Source organism: Scylla paramamosain, chromosome 33 (assembly GCF_035594125.1).
Source record: "Scylla paramamosain isolate STU-SP2022 chromosome 33, ASM3559412v1, whole genome shotgun sequence".
NCBI classification, from domain to species: domain Eukaryota; kingdom Metazoa; phylum Arthropoda; class Malacostraca; order Decapoda; family Portunidae; genus Scylla; species Scylla paramamosain.
In genome coordinates, this window is record NC_087183.1 from 2,845,001 (window position 1) to 2,866,260 (window position 21,260).

The following is a 21,260-nucleotide window of genomic DNA, read 5'->3' on the forward strand; positions in this document are numbered from 1 at the left end:
GAATGTTAAAATGTTGAATGAAATCGTCGTGATGCCGCTACACAGAACAGTTACAACAATGGAGCGTCCATGATGTACGCAATGTTCGTGTTATCGCAGCAGCATTTCAAAACAAATATCATTTCTCCGATATATTTGCTTTAATATTGATATCAGTAGCATACAGCAATAAAGTAATCCTTTAATTCTTATTTTTCAGCAAGTATTATACAGAAATATAGCATAAACTATACCAAGTTCACATAACTGGAAGACGAAGTCACAACCACATGAACTGCCACGGACGTCCCTCACTAGACATATGTCTGAATAGTGTCGACGTATCACAAGACGACACAACCATTTATTTCAAGTCTTATGGACAATTCTTTTGAATTCTAATGCCAGGAACAAGTTACTACTTTGATCTTCTTTTCATATAAAACAATTATCATAATCCTTAGAGCCTCAGAATCGTGATTATTAAATGTGAAAGGAATGGCAATACCTTTCAGCCAATCACAGTGCGTGTTTGCTATTCTGGGCAGATTCGCTGCCGTATATCAAACGTCTGTCACAGGCGTTTGGTAAAACCTAGCAAGAACATCAAACACTGTTTGATAGCGTTTGATATTCTGATGCGCTGGTAAAAACGCGTTATATATAGTTTCAAGTGACCAAGTGCGTTTTCACTGCCAGACGTATGGTCCATTTACTCCCAGTCGGCTACGGCAATGCACAGATCTTCCTGGACTCCCTCTTATGGCTGATTTCACAGTCGCTTGGTAACGTTCCTAAGCAAGCGCCTTACCAACCTGGTAAAAGGCATTACCAACAACTCGATCCGATTTCACAGTCGTTGTTATCGTGGTTACGGTGATCCCCAAACTTGTAAGGATCATAACTAAACGAATACCTCTGCTTCGGTAATGTTGGTATGCCGGAGCTACCTTATTAGACAAAATGAGAAAATTCATGACAAAAAAAAAAATGACCACGCCAGCACTAAAAGACAGAGAGAGAAAGGCATGGAAAATTGAAATACATCACTGGTGCCCTCAACACGGCTTATCCATCTACTGCAAATATGGTTACATTTTGATTTAAATTCTTTCCTTCGCCAAGCTCTGGAAATGCCAACCAGGCACATAATAAATAATCTATTGCTCTATCCCTCAATGCTATACACATACTTTGTTAGATTGAAATATTTTGGGTTTATGAAAATATTTCTAGCCTACTAATTTTAAGTAATTTGCTGGAAGTTTGCTTACATACACCCTGTTCCTAAAAAGGATGACCGTTCTCATTCCTCAAACACCGTTCTATTGCTTTAATTTCCTGCTTCTCTAAAGCTTTTTATTTATTTATTTATTTTATTTTTTTTTATTTATCCTCAACAGGAAGATTTTTGAACACCTATCACTTTACAACATTATATATGATAATCCGTATGGGTTCGTCGAGGTCGCTCTACTGGTAATCTTCTGGCTTTACTTACTGAGTTTTATCATTCTCTTTTAGATATTTTGGTGAAACTTTTGATGTTGCCTTAGACATATCGAAAGCTTTTGATAGTGTCTGGCATAAAGCTTTGATTTCAAAACTATCCTTCTACGGCTTCTATAGTTCTCTCAGTAACTTTTGACCGTTATGTTATGTTGCAATAGACGGTTACTGTTCTTCTCCAAAGTCTATTAACAGTTGTGTTCTCAGGGATCTGACCTGTCACCTAATGTCCTAATGTTCATCAATGTTCTTCTAAACCAAACTCCTTGTTCTATCCACTCCTATGCTGATGATACCAACCTCCAAATTTTCACGTCTTTTCGTAGACGTTCAAACCTTCAGGAAGTAAACAGCTCACGAAGGAAAGCCACAGAACGCCTGATCTTTCTAGTTTTTCTCAGAGCAGAGCAAACTCAGTATTGCTCAAAGCCTCAAACACTCAATTCCTTCATCTATCAACTCGACACAACCTTCCAGATAATTTTCCCCTTTTTCAGTGACACTCAACTGCCCGACTTTTTTCTACACTGAAAAGCTTCTGTTTGTCCTTTACTTATAATCTAAACTGGAAACTTTACAACCCATTCCTAGCTAAAACAGCTTCTATAAAGTTTTGAGTCGATTCTGCCAGCTTCTCTCACCGCCCCACACCGCAGATGCTACCTCTGTACAGGGACCTTATCCGTCTATGTATGGAGTATGCTTCACATATATGGAGGGGATCCAGAGATTCCTCCCTGTCGAAGACTGATTGTCTTCAGCCTCTCTCCCATCATCGCAATGTTGCAGCTCTTGTTATCGTGTATAGCCATTATCATCCTAAGTGCTCTTCTGATCCTCCTAAATACATGCACCCCTCCTCCCACGGCCTCTCTCATCCCCCCCAACTTTTTTTTTTTTTATTATGTAGGAAGGACACCGGCCAAGGGCAACAAAGATAAAAAAAAAAGAAAAAAAAAACAGAGATGCCGATCCCCGAACACGTTCCGAAGCGGTAATTAGAAACTGAAGGACACGTGTCTTGAAACCTTCCTCTTGAAGGAATTCAAGTCATAAAAATATGGAAATACAGAAGCACGCAAGGAATTCCAGAGTTTCCCAGAGAAAACAATGAGTGATTGAGAATACTAGTTAACTCTTGCATTAGAGGGATGGAGAGAATGGGGGTGAGAGAAAGAAGAAAGTTTTGTGCAGGGAGACCGCAGGAGGAGGAAAGGCATGCAGTTAGCAAAATCAAAAGAGCTGTTAGCACGAAAATAGCGGTAGAAGATAGCTAGAGATGCAACATTAGAGTTAGAGGAGGGGAGTTGATTCCATCCTGTCTAAAAGAGTTTTATGAGTGGTCAGTCGGTTAGAGGAGAGGAGTTGATGAGACGAAGAGCTTTTGATTCCACCCTGTCTAAAAGAGCGGTATGAGTGGAACCCCCCAGACATGTGGAGCATACTCCATACTCCTATTCTGTCTATCTCTTTAATTCAAGAGTTAACAAGTATTTTCAATTACTCATCCCTTTCTTTGGTAAACTTTTTTTTTTTCGATGAACTCTGGAACTCCCTGCCTGCTTCTGTATTTCCTTTTTCCTACGACTTCAAACCCTATGAAGGAGGTTTCAAGATAGTTATCCTCTGCTATTTGATAATTTAATTCGGCATTGCTATAGAAACTGGCATCATTTTTTTTTTCAGTTTTTATTGCCCTCGGCCAGTGACTCTAACAAAAAAAAAAAAAAAAACGAAAAAAAAAATCGTCTCTCATCCCTGCACACCATTACACCAAACAAACAGGTCAGCGGCAGACCTGTTGCGTCAGCTTTCTAGCACCTGGCATAAATCCCTTGACTAATGAAAGGACACCGACATGGTGAGGTATCAGAGCCTTATTGCAAAGCTAAACAGCTTGGGTATCCGCGGTCATCTGCTCCTACTACTGCAAGACTACCTGCAAGGCAGATACCTCAGCATGGTAGGTAGCAGACACTCTTCAAATGAAAACTCAATTTTTGGCAATATCTTATAGGGAAGTCTTCTCTGATCTTTCCTTTGGGATATATTCTTTAATGATTGCATTTTCACATTTCCTTGTGACAGTGATGACCCACACACACACACCTGGTCGTCCTTCCCACCTTCATGCCTTCTTGACAAGGTCCAGAACCGAGCTCAAAGCTTGATACTTCTAAAGGCCCCACCAGACCAGCCGCCTCCTCCCATGCAACCCAAACAGCAGCACCGTGATGTTGCAGGATGCTGTGTCACCTGCAAGACCCACAAGCTGTGCACCCTATACCTGGCCCCACTTGGCCACACCATCCCAGCTGCCTTCACCAGGAACTTTCATTATCCCTTTCGCTAGGACAAATATTTCTCCGGTCTTTCCTTCCATGGTATATATGGATGTGGAACTAGCTCTTACAGCAGACACAGCCTCAATGCACCAACTCTTTAAACTCTAAATCTTCTGTAAATACTTTGACTATTCAAGATAAAAAAAAATATAAATAAACTATTGAATTTAACTATAAGTTGTCTGTTTATTTTGATTACCTTTGTCACGTCAAAGATAGTGCCTAGTAACCTAGCTTGAGCTCTTGACACGACATCATATGTGTACTCTCAACAAAGTAAAAAGATAGATAGATAGATAGATAGATAGATAGATAGATAGATAGATAGAGAGAGAGAGAGAGAGAGAGAGAGAGAGAGAGAGAGAGAGAGAGAGAGAGAGAGAGAGAGAGAGAGAGTCAGGGAGTTATGAGCATGTGAGTTGAAGTAAGCCAAGTTTGAGTGAGTGAGAGTAAGCGTGAATGAGCTGATGATAAATAAGCGTGAGTGAATTGAGAGATTAAGAATGGTTGTGGATGGGAAGGAATAAGTGAGAATAAGTGTGAATGTCATCGTGAAGAAAATAACTGAAAGATTGTGTGAGTGTGAGTGAGACTGAGAATGGGGATGGAAGTGAGTGCTAATTACTGTAGAATGAAACTGAATGAGAGTCAGCGTGAGTAAGAGAGAACACAAACGTGAGTCTAACTTAAATGTGAGTGAGTGAGTCAGAACAATCTTAAAGACTGATAAACAGAATGACTGTGAATGAGAATTGAATTATTTGAGAGGATGAGAGAGAGTGAGAAATGATGGTGAGTGAATGCTAAGGAATGAGAGGAAGAGAGAGGAAGATATCACTCACTTGTCCCTCTATCTTGAACAGATAAAGGGAGGTGAGGTTACAGTAGGGAGGTTTCAGACAAGAAAAAAAGAGAAAGTAAAATGGAAAGATTTTTTGAGGGTACATGTTGAGGAAGGGACGTATTGTGATTGCAGAGGGAAGAAGGGAGAGGGAGTTTGTAAAAGGGGAAGGAGAGTACATTGGACAAGGAAGTGGAGGAAGGGTGAAGAAGGAGGATAGGAGTAAGGAAAGAATGTAGAGATAATGAATATAAAGAGAGAGGGTGAGGAGTTAGTAAAGAATTAGAGATAGAGAGGATGTAGTGGGGAATAAGTTTTCCTTTTTCCTGTCCACTATCACCATTTGTTCCTACTCCATCCACCTTCTTCCCATTTTTACTCTGTTAATTTCCTTGCCATATGTATTCCCCTTCCCCAGTTATATCTGCTTTTACATTCTTGAAATAAACATACTTATTTTATTTTCTATATTTATTTATTTATTAACTGATTTTCATTCAGTCTTTCTCTCCTCTCTAGAGCTTTGTGTTGCAGATACGATGCATTTTGTATTACTGCTGTTATGTACGGTGTAAATATTAAAAAAAAGATGATAAGAAGAGAGAAGCGAAGTGACGATTAGAAGAAAGACGAGGGAAAGAGAGGGCAAGAGCAGAGGTGTGGGTGCCCGTTGTGTGATGAATATTTGCACCATTCTCGCAGTTACATTAAAAACTTAATACCCTCCACTCAGTCTCCTTCTCCATTTTGTTTCAGCACTTTCCCTTCATTCCCTCATGTTAAGCTTCACGTAGTTTGTAATAGAAGAGATGCTCTTGACGCTTTCATAATCAGTATCCATCCAGGCCCCATAGTTCAGTCACCAGAATCTTTGACAAATAATAATTTTAGTGTGCCCCTTAACCACCTGCTATGAGTGTGAGTGTAGGGTAGGCAGGTGGGGTTGGGTGTCTCCCTGCTCCTCCTCCCCACCGTCCTCCGTCGCATGATTCAACTCCTTGTGACAATTACAGGTTTTGTGGTCCCATGAGATAGTCACTGTCTTTGCGCTACTAAAGGCAGTCGATTCCGTGCTGGGGGGGGCGGTGACGTTTACAGTTAGTGGGTCAGTTGTTTCAAGGGTTATTTGAGTAATTTTCCACAGTACGCCCCTGCTTATACATATACATATAGCTTTCAGGTGTCTCCATTAATCTGCCTGTGAGTCCTTGCCAGGCATTCAGTGTATATATATATATATATATATATATATATATATATATATATATATATATATATATATATATATATATATATATATATATATATATATATATATATATATATTATTTATTTAGATGTTATTCCTGGCCTTTTCTAGAAGCGAGTACTTTGTGTGGTAGTGAGCAGTCCTCGACTTTGGTGTTGTCTTGTACGCACTTCGTCGTTTCGTAAAATATTAAGATATGGGGCTTTCTCAGAGTCTCTAGAGGCAGAGGATTATTGTATGTTGCTTTGCAGTAAATTATCCTTCTTCCCTGGGCTGTATCGTTCCTTAAAGGGGGTAGAGCTTATCTTCTGGGAAGCTGGATATAATATTACACAGCAGAGGGAGATAGTGTTCTACAAAAGTGGGTGGATATTATTTTATCGTTTGTGAAGGCAGTATTCTGTAGAACATTATAATCCTTATATATGTGTGTCATTTGTTGCAATTGTTCTTTCCGGAAACGTGGCTATCGATTCTTTCCCAGCTGTTAGAGAATGATTTGGCAGTTGTTCTTGTAATATTCCCTTGCCTGTGGGTGGGTGAAACAGGCTGTCGACCTCATATGCGTAATCTGTGTAAAGGGTGGAAGAATCAAAAGAGAACCTTGTAACCCATACTAAGCCCTGCACCAAGTCATGCAGGTGGTGACCACTTGGGGAAAGCAAGCCCAGTTTGAGGTATGAATTTGTGGTCATAACACTGTGATGAAAAACGTTGATCCACATCCGCAGCTGCAACCGCAAATACAGTGATAATATAGTGGCGGGACGGCTCGTGTGCAGCCACTTGTCATTCATGCGCCTTCATATTTAAATGTCTTGTAACTTCTAAACCATGGCGTTAAATCCGCTACCGCATCCGAATCAGATATTTCAACATCCGCAATCTTATCCGCAAGCACATTTTATAAGAATTGTTTTAACGGTTCCGTCTCCGCCTCCTCGCAACTCTAACATTAATTATCCGATACATCACTAATATATATATATATATATATATATATATATATATATATATATATATATATATATATATATATATATATATATATATATATATATATATATATATATATATATATATATATATATATATATGTATACAGGGTGGCTTGTGAGGACAAAATTAAAGACGAAGTCATTCGAAGTTGGAGATATTCTATGGTCGACTGTTTCAATGCTATCGTTTAAAAGTAATAGGACATTCAAATAAGAACGCAATACAGAGTTGGCGAGAGATAAGGGAAGGAGGGTAGAGATAACAGACGTTGCTATCGTGAAGGAGTTAGTTAGTCAACAAGATTTTCGTAAATAGAGATAAAATGAAATTCAGGAATGCGGTGAACCGTTGTAACAATTAATGGCTAGTTAATAGCTAAAACATACTCAATACGGCATAAACGACCAGCTGGAGGTTGCGGGATGGCTCGTGTGCAGCCACTAGTCACTGATGCGGATTCATATTTAAATGTCTTGTAACTTATAAACCATGGTGTTAATTAACAACATTAGACCACTGAATAGTTCTGACTTAGAATAACTTGGTCTTATATTACTGAATTTATGTGACTTTCATAAGAACATAAGAACATAAGAAATAAGGGAAGCTGCAAGAAGCGACCAGGCTTACACGTCCCTGTATGAAATATACCTACCTATTTCCATCTATTATCCCCATCCATAAACCGTCTAATCTTCTCATAAAGCTCTCTAGTGTCCTAGCACTAACAACATGATTACTGAGTCCGTTCCACTCATCTACCACTCTATTTGAGAACCAATTTTTCCTATCTCCTTCCTAAACCTGAATTTTTCAAGCTTGAACCCGTTATTTCTTGTTCTACCCTGGTTGCTGATCCTAAGAATTTTGCCTACATCCCCCTTGTTATAACCCTTATACCACTTAAAGACTTCTATCTGGTCCCCCTCTTAACCTACGTCTTTCTAAAGAATGTAAATTTAACAACTTCAATCTCGCCTCGTAAGGAATACTCCTCATCTCCTATATCCTTTTAGTCATTCTCTTCTGTACTGATTCTAATAGACCTATATCTTTCCTGTAATGTGGGGACCAGAACTGCACAGCGTAGTCTAGATGAGATCTGACCAGTGCCAAGTATAACTTTAATATTACTTCCGACCTTCTACTTTTAACACTCCTAAAAATGAATCCTAGTACCCTATTTGCCCTGTTTCTGGCTTCTATGCATTATTTCCCTAGATGGAGTTCAGAGCTAACTATAACTCCTAAATCTTTCTCGTACCCTGTACCTACCAGAGTTTGGTTGTTTAATATGTACCTACTGTGTGGGTTTCCTCTACCTACGCTAAGCACTTTGCATTTATTGATATTAAATTGCAATTGCCATCTCTCGGTCCATTAATTCATTCTATCTAAATCTGCCTGCAAGGCGATGGCATCCGATTCTGACCTAATTAATCTACCTATCTTTGTGTCATCCGCAAATTTACTAACATCACTACTAATTTCACTATTCAAGTCACTGATACGTATTAGAAATAACAATGGCCCTAATACTGATCCCTGTGGCACCCCGCTAATTACATGACCCCACTCAGATTTCGAGCCGTTTATTACAACTCTTTGTCGCCCTTTCAATAAGCCATGACCCTAACTAGCCTAACACCTTCCCATCTATCCCGTGTGCCCTAACCTTTCTCAGGAGCCTTTGATGGGGTACCTTGTCAAATGCTTTACTAAAATCCCCATCGTGAACACGTGAAATGATCAGTGTTTTTTTTTGCCATGAAGTAAATTTCATTAAATAATAGGAATTTTGAGAATCAACTAAATATATTTACACATACTTCAATATTTTCCAAAGCCAGAGCCGTGTGATACGTCATGTACGTTACGGCCTCCTCGCGGGTCCAACCAAAGCAATGAAGACCAGTGTCCACCACCAGTCGACACGCCCGATACATTTCGTTAGAGAAGTGGCCATATCTGAAAACACAGTTGATTAAGGGTGATCCAGGAAATAGAAAGTGTACATAACTAGGATAAGTTAAAACACCTTAAGCTGCATTCACCTGAAAGACGTAAGGTTGGTGGTGATATGATAAAAGTACATAGATTCAATGAAATATACATAAGGAGATGTAGAGCTGGCGAAATACTGTTGCTTTTTATGTGAATGGGACAGCCGTGCTAGAGGTTCCCACTATATCAGGGAAGATTGGCTACCTCGCCAATCATCGGAACCTGGAATATAAAATAAAACTGGGGCTCATGAAGAACTTTGTTAAAGCTATGTACAGGATTCAAGTACTTAAAAACAGAATTCCTCACTGACCAACAATAAGTTAAAAGAGAGTTTTTATTGGTCCTCAGATTTGTGAGCTTCTTAAAGATGACAAATATGAATCAGTCTTTCAAGGGGAGGGGAAACATACTTGGGAAGCATTCATGTTAGTGGCAAAGGGATTTCTCGGACACCGAAGGGAAAAGAAGTATGAAAAATTGGTGAAAAACCTCATCAAGGCTTACAAAAATTTAGGATGTAACATGTCACTTAAAATACAATTTGTTTCTTTCCACCGAAATGTGATGCAGTCAGTGGCGAACACAGTGAAAAGTTTCACCAAGATTTTCAGGCGAGGAAAAGCGGTATCAGAGTAAATGGAGCACAACCATGCTTGCAGACTATTGCTGGTCATTACCAAGAGATGTTTCTTTAGTCAAATATAAGCGTCAAAAAAATTTTAAAAAATATATAAAAAGCGTAGATGGGGAATAAAACGTGACATATTTTACATTGTAATAGAATATTCAAATATTACATGTCTCGTATCTCTACAACTATAGCAAATAAGCATTTTTAAGCGTCAAAATTACGGAAAAAAATAAATAAATAATCTCATTTAAGAAGCAAATATAATTTAATAAACACGATGGCTTTTTTTTTTCCCAGATAGCCGTTTAATCTACCGTTCATACACCGATAGTATATGACATGATCTCATGAAATTTAAAATAATGTGTTCTCCAATACTGAAGAAAAAAGTCTCTTCTTTGTAAGACTTTCTTACTTCTATATTAGCGTGCTCAGTACATTATATAAGAAAGGAAAAATAGACAATTTTGGCAAGTTCTGATCCAATATTTTCGCTTAAATAAGAGAAGATTGCGGCTGCATAGATAATTCACATTCGATGAAATGCAGAGAAGACTTCTATTGATGAAAAGTTCCTCATGGGCTTGGAAGAGCTTGAAAGTGGTGAATGTCTCAGAACAAATACGAGTATAACCATTCTCTGAATCCGTGGCTGAAGAAATATCTCAATGTTGGTAAGTTCGGTGTTTGTTTTCACACTTTCTCACACGTTTTTTTTTTTTTTTTTTTTTTGTCTGTACGAACTCATTTTTTATCGTGTTTTGATTTCCTTTTTGTGGAGGGCAGTCCTTGAATGTAATTAATTTAGGTATATTCGAAAATTTAACAGAAATATCCCATAAATACTTTAGAGTGAATTTCTGATTGTATGAGTAGTCTTCAGAATAACCGCGTATTGATATAAAAACAGTCCTTCAAAAATTTAGATAGATAAATAAATAAATTAATTAATCAAGTTGCCATTCATGACATTTATACAACCTCTCCTATATAACATAAACACCTTTGAGATAACGGTCACTTCTGATATCCAAGATAAGTGAAAAGACATAACGGTCAATTACCAGTGGCTAAATTTAAAATACAATTCACAGAAGCCGCTGTTGTATGAAATGATTAATGTGTGTCGTTCTGAAAAGACTTTGTACAAGTGGACTGAACGGTGATTCCCTTGAAAGCGCCAGCAAACAGCAAACATCATATTGCCATGCCAATTCATAATTGTATATAACATCATCCTCTTCCCACATTATCTAGCTTTCAGGCACTAAAATCTTGCAGTTTGATCATTATTTGTATGATTTACTTGTGGTGGAGGACTTTGCAAATAAGTTCATATTTTGAGTAACACAAATAAAACAAGCAGGGCAGACAATTGGAGCAATAAATGAATAACATAAAAGAAAAAAAAAAAAAAAAAAAATATATATATATATATATATATATATATATATATATATATATATATATATATATATATATATATATATATATATATATATATATATATATATATATATATATATATATATATATATATTTCAGAGGAGGAGGCAGTAGACTCCTGCCGAAACGATAATTACTCCAAGTGAGGTCTAAAACACTGTTCAAGGGGTGCTGTAAACTTATCATTAACCCTAGGTGTGACCTCACTGAACGTGTTTCCCTTTGTGTTTCACAACACAAGGGGGCAGTCACAGCCTGCCCTCTAAAGACAACTCTCTTCCTCCACACAAAACTACAAGCACCTAATAAAACACACACCTTTCAGTCAAAAATTTCAAAATTATCATGGCGACTCCTACACCAGCCTCAGAATCCCCATCTGGGGAGGGGACCATAAATGTCCCCAGGTCGGACTGCCATTCTGTCGACGACCCTAACTGTCTTGACACCTCCCCTCAACTTTTTCTTCATTAACTTCTGCAACATTCGCGGTCTAAAATCTAATTTTCAATCTGTAGAATACCACCTCTCCTCTTCTAAACCTCATCTTTTTCTCACTGAAACTCAGGTGTCTGAGGCAACTGACAGTAGCACCTTTTTCTGTTCCCTCTTACTTTCTCTATCCTCATTTTCGATCCAAAGCTGGATGTTGCGTTTATGTGCACAATGACTTAACCTGCTCTCGTGCCCACGCTCTTGAATCTTCAGAGTTTTCCACCATCTGGCTACGACTACAAAGTCACTCTCAAACTAAATTTATCTGTGCTGTATACCTCTCACCTAACTCCTCTGACTATAAGAAATTCTTAGACTACTTAACTTTCAAAGTGACTCTCTTCCCTTTTTCAGAGATATCCATTCTTGGAGACTTCAATGTTCACTACCACTTTTGGCTTTCCTCTCCCTTCACTGACCATCCTGGTGAACTAGCCTTCAACTTTGCTATCCTCCACGACCTAGAGCAATTGGTGCAACTCCCTACTCGTATTCCTGACCGTCTTGGAGATACGCCCAACACTCTTGACCTTTTCCTGACTTCTAATCCTGCTTATGCTGTCACCCTTTCTTCTCCGTTGGGCTCCTCCGATCACAATCTCATATATGTATCTTGTCCTATCGCTCTAATCCCTCCTCAGGATCCCCCTAAGCGAAGATGCCTCTGGCGTTTTGCCTCTGCTAGTTGTGGAGACCTGAGGAGGCATTTTGCTGATTTTCCTTGGAATGACTACTGCTTCCGTGTCAAAGACTAGTCTTTGTGTGCTGAGCGCATAACAGAGGTGATAGTGTCTGGCATGGAGGCGTACATTCCTCACTCTTTTTCTCGACCTAAACCTTCCAAACCTTGGTTTAACAAAGCTTGTTCTCGTTCTATACATGATAGAGAGGTGGCCTACAAAAGGTATTTAAGCCTTCCATCACCAGAATCTCATGCACTTTATATTTCTGCCCGGAACCATGTCAAGACTGTTCTCCAACTAGCCAAAAACTCCTTCATTAACAGAAAGTGTCATAATCTTTCAAGATCCAACTCCCTTCGTGACTTCTGGCATCTAGCCCAAAATATCTCCAATAACTTTGCTTCTTCTTCTTTCCCTTCTTTATTTCAACCAGATGGCACCACTGCTATCACATCTATTTCTAAAGCTGAACTCTTCGCTCAAACCTTTGGTAAAAACTTTAACTCGGACGATTCTGGCAATGTTCCTCCCTTTCCTCAACCCTCTGACTACTTCATGCTACTTATTAAAATTCTCCGCAATGATGTTTTCCATGCCCTCGCTGGTCTAAACCTTCGGAAGGCTTATGGACCTGATGGGGTCCCTCATATTGTTCTCTGAAACTGTGCCTCCGTGCTTGCACCTTGCCCAGTCAAACTCTTTCAGCTCTGCCTGTCAACATCTACATTTCTTTCTTGCTGGAAGTTTGCCTACATTCAGCCTGTTCCTAAAAAGAGTGACCATTTTAATCCCTCAAACTACCGCCCTGTTGCTTTAATTTCCTGCCTATCTAAAGTTTTTAATTCTATCCTTAACAAGAAGATTCTTAAACATCTATCACTTTACAATTACAATCTATCTGATCGCCAGTATCGGTTCCGTCAAGGTCGCTCTACTGGTGATCTACTGGTTTTTCTTACTGAGTCTTGGTCATCCTCTTTTAGAGATTTTGGTGAAACTTTTGCTTTTGCCTTGGACATATCAAAAGCTTTTGATTGATTCTGGCACAATGCTTTGATTTCGAAACTACTCTGCTACGGCTTCTATCCTTCTCTCTGTAACTTCATCTCAAGTTACCTTTCTGTGCTGCTGTGGTAGACGGTTACTGTTCTCCTAAATCTATTAACATTGGTGTTACTCAAGGTTCTGTCCTGTCACCCACTCTCTTCTTATTATTCATCAATGACCTTCTAAATCAAACTTCTAGTCCTATCCACTCCTACGCTGATGATACCACCCTGCACTTTTCCACGTCTTTTCATAGACGTTCAACCCTTCAGGAAGTAAACATTTCATGCAGGGAAGCCACAGAACGCCTGACTTATGATCTTTCTAAAATTTCTGATTGGGGCAGAGCAAACTTGGTATTGTTCAGTCCCTCTAAAACTCAATTCCTCCATCTATCAACTCGACACAACCTTCCAGACAACTATCACCTCTTCTTCAATGACAGTCAACTATCCCCCTCTTCTACACTGAACATCCTCGGTCTGTCCTTTACTTATAATCTGAACTGAAAATTTCACATCTCATCTCTAGCTAAAACAGCTTCTATGAAGTTAGGTGTTCTGAGACGTCTCCTCCAATTTTTCTCACCACCCCTCACCCCAGCTGCTAACTCTGTACAAGGGCCTTATCTGTCCATGTATGGAGTATGCTTCACATGTCTGGGGGGGTTCCACTCATACCGCTGTTCTAGACAGGGTGGAATCAAAAGTTTTTCGTCTCATCAACTCCTCTCCTCTAACTGACTGTCTTCAGCCTCTCTCTCATCGCCGCAATGTTGCATCTCTAGTTGTCTTCTACCGCTATTTTCGTGCTAACTGCTCTTCTGATCTTGCTAACTGCACGCCTCCCCTCCTCCTGTGGCCTCGCTGTACAAGACTTTCTTCTTTCTCTCACCCCTAATCTGTCCACCTCTAATGCGAGAGTTAACCAATATTCTCAGTCTTTCATCCCTTTCTCTGGTAAACTCTGGAACTCTTTGCTTGCTTCTGTATTTCCTCCTTCCTTGAATTCCTTCAAGACGGGGGTTTCAAGACACTTATCCTTCAATTTTTGACTTCCGCTTTGGACCCTTTTATGGGACTGGCATGTCAGTGGGCTTTTTTTTTATTTATTGGATTTTTGTTGCCCTTGGCCTGTGTCCCTCCTGCATAAAAAAAAAAAAAACTATGCCCAGTGTTGTTCGTTACGTGTCTTCCTCACTTGCCTTCATGTTCTCCCATTACTAAAAAAATAAGGTTCTGCCCAATCTCATATTACTTATAATATAAATATAAAAACAGTTAAAAGGAAATCTATAACTTCTTTAAAAGACCAATCTTCTCCACAAACATAAGAACCTCATGTCCCGGGGAGAGAGCCCTCTCTCAAAGTATTAGCGATATCTGGAAGCTCCCATCCTCATCGCGACAGTGGAAAAGATATTGCTGGGACACTCCACTAGAAAGTGTCTCACTGTACGGGAACTAAGCAGTCATCACAGAATGGATGGGTTGGGACATGACGTAACCATGAGTGGGACGTGTGTGACCTCTCTGGAGACGGGTCAGTGCAGTCTCTGAGCGGCACCCCTGCTCATGGACATATGTCCATGGGCTGAAAGTTACGGAAGTTATCTCACCTCTCTTAGTGGTGGCAACCACATCTTCCTACCTTCTCTGCCAACTGGAAAGAACTGCCACCCTTATACTGGAGTATAAATCATTGAAGGGAATGGGGGTGGAAGGAGTAACCCGAGTTGCTGCCTCTATAGCCAATCTATCGGCCTCCTCATTCCCATGAACTCACTCATGTGCAGGTACCCAACAAAATGCTATGTGATATCTCTTGGCTGAAACAGGTAAATCCACTTTAAAACAGATAAAATTAGGAGAGGAAGAGAGGAAGTAAAATGTTCCAGGACAGACATTGCACTACAAAATAGTACAAATTTAAACAGGTAAAGTAAAAATTATTTCTAGGGCAAGAATAATGGTGCATAGCTCTGCTGTAAAAACGGAGGCAACTCTTGGAAGGCTATCACCTCGACAGAAGGAAGGGAATGTAACACTATATCCTACTCCTGCATCAGACTTTGAACCATCTGTGTAGAAAGGGAAGGAGCTAGAGTGTGTTGAAGAGTGTTCCAGAAATAAATCCCGAGACTCGTACTTTGGTAGTATTTTTATTATTAACAATAGGAGGGCAGATCGATACCAGCGAAAAGTGCCAGTACCCGACCCTTGGAAGGCGATGGGGCAAATGGAGGTTGGGGGTATATCAAACTCGGTCATGACAGACCTGACCCAATATCCAAAGGCTTAGGAAAACGAGCGCGAACATTATATAAGGGAGAACGTGCATCATGAGAAACTGTTGTACAAGTGACAGACTCAGAAAGGCGGTGGATTCGATAGCAACACCTCATTACTAGAGAATGACAGCGTAGGTCCAATGGCAGGACACCAGCATCCTCCAGTAATATAGGTATTGGGGATGAGCGGAACGCACCAGTTGCAAGGCGAACACCAACGTGGTTCACCGAATCCAACACACGGAGCCGAGCCTCAGTAGCAGACAAATAGATTTCACAAGCGTACTCTAATTTAGAAAGAATAAGAGTTCGGTGCAAGGCTTACTGTTAGTGTCCAAGAAGTAAGAGACAGAACCCTTATAAGTGACAGCGCCTTCATGCATGCTGCCTTAATATAACAAAGGTTATATTAAGGCAGCATGCATGTAGAAAACGAGTTTCTTCCACACAAGAGTCTTCTGTCATATAGATACAAATCTAGGTCAAGGTGAACACTACTAAGGCGACAAAAACGCATAGCCACAGTCTTTGAAGCCGAGAAACAAAATTCCCTAGCTGCGGCTCACTGAGAAATCCTATTGAGTGCCACCTGTAGCTTTCTTTCAATAAATGGCATCCGATCTGCAAAAAAGGAGATAGACAAGTCATCAGCAAGAACTCCTTCTGGAAGTAAACCAATGATAGCTTTTATAGCTACAGCGAAAAGTGTGACAATTTGTATACTTCATTGCGGCACACTATCTTCAAGTGGGCGTACTCCTAATATATCGCCACCAACCCGTATCCGTAAAAAAAAAACAAAAAAAAAACGATGAAATAAATACTGTTGTATAAAAATAGGGATTCGGCCACGAAGACCAAACTCAAACAGACTATGTAAAATGCAACGACGCCAGGTTGTATCATAATCTTTCTTTAAATAAAAAAAGTAGACTGTGACATGGTGTTGCTTATTAGCATATGCCTCACAAGATTCCAGAAACAGTAAATCATCAGTCGTAGATCGCATTTTCCGGAAACCTTATTGAACAGGAGACAAGTAATTGCCTCTCTCCAAGCACCATATAAGCCTGATATTCACCATATTTTCCAGCAGCTTTCAAAGACATAAATTTAAAGAAATAGGGCGATAATTGGTCGTTAGCTGATGATGTTTTCCAGTCTCTGGAATGGGAATGATTACACCCACATGCCAAGAAGATGGAAAATCACCATTATGGAGTAAAACAGGAGGAGGAGGAGTTGGGAGGGGAGCAGAATACTTCCTAAATAATCTTCGGACTCTGTTGGAGACCTTGGTGTGTGGTGTGCGAACAGTGATGGAAGAGACATAATTCTTCCAAAACTCCTGCTGAGCCCTCATTAAGATGCAGCAGGCACGGGCACGCGCTCGTCGAAAAGCCTCCAAACAGTGGACGTCCCCACGATGCTGTCCAAGGGTAGAAAAGGCGGCACGCTTCTCTTGAACATCGGCTGTACAATTTGCATTCGTTCATGAGACAAGACGTTTCAGAAACTGGCCAGAGGTCTTAGGGATGAACTGAATAGTACCGGAGTGCAAGACATCAGTGAAGTATGTTGCAGCCTCATCACAGTTTCTTACCTCATCCCTTGAGTGGGCAGGGGTGCTGAGATCTTTGTTAAAATCAAGAAAAGAATTAGAGGTACAGAGAGAGAGATCTATTGCTGTAAAAGTACTGATTTGATTGTGAAAATGGGTCACGTCTCCAGTTTAAAATCTCCAATCCAGAATCCTCTGTAAAAAAAAGCAATTAAAAGACCACGATGGTTGACAGTGTCATCTTTCCACAAAGGATGGCGACCATTGAAGTCACACAATAAAAGAAGAGGAGAGGGAGGAGCATATAAAATGTTATCAAGCTCATTCCTTTCAATAGGAACACTGGGGGGCAGATACAGACTGCACAATGTATAAAAACTTTATATAAAAACCATTGCGAATAAAATATCATTGCGATTAAAGATGGCATTGCCACCGTTGGTGGCGCTTACCGGGAAATGCAATGGATAAGAAAGCACAATAGCCAGGGCCAAAGTGAGTTGATTTTTCGAGCATTGTCTCTTCCAAACAAATGCAAACAGGAGAAAACTTAGCGTTCCTCCAAAAAAGGCACACAAACCGCGACAATCCCACTGCAGATCTTGAATTTTACTAGTTTGAGGGGGCTTTCAGAGAAGCCACAGATAAAAGCTTCCCTTTGCCAACCTGACAAGTTAACTTATTCGGCCGGCGAGGCAGAATCATCCTACGTTACTTGTAGGCGCAGAAACTTGAGATTGTTTAACTAGTCTGGGGATAACTACCTCACATGAGTCTCCGAAACTCCTGAAGAGACTAAAGGAGAAGGACTCCTCGAAAAAGGCGTATCGGTATCTCTCGTGGAGGAGGACTTATTTGGATGAGGGACAGAGAAATCCTCTATATCCATATCAAAACTGTATGAATCACTTTGATTGATAATGTTTGGCTCAGCGACATCTGACACTCCCACAGGGATTTTCTTAGGGGGGACGTTCGTTGAGCATAGGAACTCAGCAGACCTCTTGGAACGTTTCTGGTAGGACTGAGAAGGAAGCGTGGGACAATTGTTAGTATGTTGCTGTCGCGGCTTAAAAGTCTTGAAGTTGTTCCTGATTGAGAATCCATGAGAGATTGGACTTCTACAATATGTACTTTTGTACGAGGAGTGCGATGTAACTGGTAAAGATGCAATAAAAGGCTTTGCTGAAGATGTACTAATGGGCTTGGTTGAAGATGCAGAGGAGGTGACACTTTCCATAACAGAAAACCTGTTGCAGACAGTAACTGAAGGAGAGACATTGTCACAGAAACGGGAAGAAACAATTGATGGTTGAGAAAGGCGGAAAGGTGTTGCAGCCTTATTACCTGTGGTACACATAGAAGAACTAGAGTGGAGGGAGGAGGCGTATGTATTTGCCCCACCATCTTTCTGTCTAAAAAGAAATTCCCGCCTGGCACTACCACGACTAATGAATTGATAATTAGCCAGTTGAAGAATTTCCTGCTCAGGGTGGTACCTCTTTCTTACACTGTCAAGAGCGTAGTGGATGGGCTTCCCTGCAGAAGAAGAAATAAGTGTCTGATTTTCATTCAGGAGTAGGGTGGGAGTCAAGGGCAGAGGAGTCCACACCGGGGAAGACTTATACAGTTCCTCCCATGACCGAACTCGTAACATCGGTAATATTGCAATGGACGATCGATGAAAGCCTCTACTGGGAGAGAGAGAGGGCCGATCTTAACACTGTCAGGGGGAAAAGAACCATAGAATGTGAGCATTATCATATTACCATTGCCTTTAATCTTACCCATTCGTTGAATATTATCTTGACATAGCTGAAGGATGTCATCTTCTGAGATTCGTACAGGTCCTGGTTGTAAATATGTTCTTTATAGTAATTGAATGTTCGGTGTGGCTTGATGGATTTAAAGTTTCCATCAGAAGGGCATGGTAGATGGAGGAGCATCATCGCCTGTGTTAAATCTATAGCTCGGATCAAGACACCTTTACCATATTTCTTGATATTGTTTGTAGAGAGTACTCCAGTCTCCCTTTCTAGATACTTGGCAGCATGGATAAAGTTTTCTCGACCTTCCTTATAATATGCTAGAAACCAATAAAGTATAGTTGGGTGGAGATCTTTGAGAGCTCGTTCTCCAGGATCATCAAAGACATTACCACAATAATCATTTTCGCTGTCAGGTACACATTGCTTGATCGAATGACCTCAGCAATTAAGTTGTTGTCTCCAAGATGCAAATAATTTATTGCTTCATTTAGCAGCTTTGGCAGCAACGTCTAATGTAAATGTCACATAACACAGATTAGAGAGACAATCGCCATCATATTTGAGACGGATATCTGTTCCGAAATGAATGAATAGCACGGTATGACATGAAGGTTTCAAGACCTTCATGTCAACTGACCTTTCAGCAACTGACCCAATGCGTCTTTCACCATGGGGAACAACGGACTGGGGGAGTACGAGCTCCTGCCTCCACAACACCATCACGACCAGAGAGTGACGTCTTAAGGGCCTGGTCGACCGCTCCTTAAGGACCACAGGAGTTTTTATATTTACCTATATTGATACTATGAAAATAAATTGGCTCCAGGGTCCAAGGGAGACTGACTTCTGAGACAATGAAGGGAGCAGGTGCTGGCCGCCGCAAACAGGGTACCTCGTCCCCATGGAGGCCTCTCTTTTTAAAATGTGGGCCCTCATGATTCGAAAGTTTGCCCACGACGGAGCTAAAACCTTCCTCAACAACGCATCTAAGCCCAGACACCCAACCATTCAACACAGGACGACCTCAAATTGTAGCCCTTCTGGAGAGTGGCACCGTTGACCCGTACTGGCAGCCTAAACTAACCATTTGGACTGGTCCCTCACTGGCGACCTTGCTAGCATGGGTAGGCCTCTCCCTTCAAGTAGGGTGGAGCCGGGGCCAAAGCCCCCTATAATCTCGTTCGCCAGGTCATAGGGACACGTAACCACTCCCCCACGACAAGGCTGTTCCCACCAAAAGGGAGAGAGAGAGAGAGAGAGAGAGAGAGAGAGAGAGAGAGAGAGAGAGAGAGAGAGAGAGAGAGAGAGAGAGAGAGAGAGAGAGAGGCGTCTCATTTCAACCCGGGTTGCACGCCTGGCATATTTGAGACCGTCACTACTCAGTAGTATCACATCACCCATAAGATAAGGTGCTCCTCTCTCTCTCTCTCTCTCTCTCTCTCTCTCTCTCTCTCTCTCTCTCTCTCTCTCTCTCTCTCTCTCTCTCTCTCTCTCTCTCTCTCTCTCTTTCTGACAGCATCAAGTATCAAGTAAGCCTTAGACCGTTTGCAGAACGTATAATACATTATTTTGTAGCAACGAATTACGATGACAAGCTACGAACAAAACGACTTACGAGCAGCCTTCAGGAGTGTATGTCGCTTGTAACTCAAACACCCTCTGTATATATATATATATATATATATATATATATATATATATATATATATATATATATATATATATATATATATATATATATATATATATATATATATATATATATATATATATATATATATATATATATATTGTTGTCTGCAGTGAAATAGCTTCATGCAAAATGAAATAAAGGAGTAAGGACGAATGAGAAAAGAATAAGGGAGAAAGAGAAGAGAGAGAGAGAGAGAGAGAGAGAGAGAGAGAGAGAGAGAGAGAGAGAGAGAGAGAGAGAGAGAGAGAGAGAGAGAGAGAGAGAGAGAGAGAGAGAGAGAGAGAGAGAGGTTGGGACAAGGCTTGGACGTGTCCCGGACATTTTTTTTTTTTTTTATGTAGGAAGGATACTGGCCAAGGGCAACAAAAATCTAATAAAAAAAAATGCCCACTGGAATGCCAGTCCCATAAAAGGGTCAAAGCAGTGGTCAAAAATTGGTGGATAAGTGTCTTGAAACCTCCCTCTTGAAGCAATTCAAGTCATAGGAAGGTGGAAATACAGAAGCAGGCAGGGAGTTCCAGAGTTTACCAGAGAAAGGGATGAATGATTGAGAATACTGGTTAACTCTTGCGTTAGAGAGGTGGACAGAATAGGGGTGAGAGAAAGAAGAAAGTCTTGTGCAGCGAGGCCGCGGAAGGAGGGGAGGCATGCAGTTAGCAAGATCAGAAGAGCAGTTGGCATGAAAATAGCGGTAGAAGACAGCTAGATATGCAACA

General features: G+C 40.5%; 1 protein-coding gene across 8 annotated transcripts in view; it reads right to left on the bottom strand.

The window, feature by feature from the left end:
* LOC135089534 (uncharacterized) overlaps nucleotides 1–21,260 on the bottom strand; it is a 177,131-nt gene that overhangs the window by 64,031 nt on the left and 91,840 nt on the right. For all 8 annotated transcript variants that reach the window (XR_010261528.1, XM_063985190.1, XM_063985185.1 and 5 more), the window contains one exon: nucleotides 8,752–8,890. Coding sequence is in view for 7 of the 8 variants with exons in the window: in XM_063985190.1 (XP_063841260.1) it covers nucleotides 8,752–8,890 (139 nt within the window). In the remaining variant the exon portion in view is untranslated. The remainder of the gene's footprint in view (nucleotides 1–8,751; nucleotides 8,891–21,260) is intronic.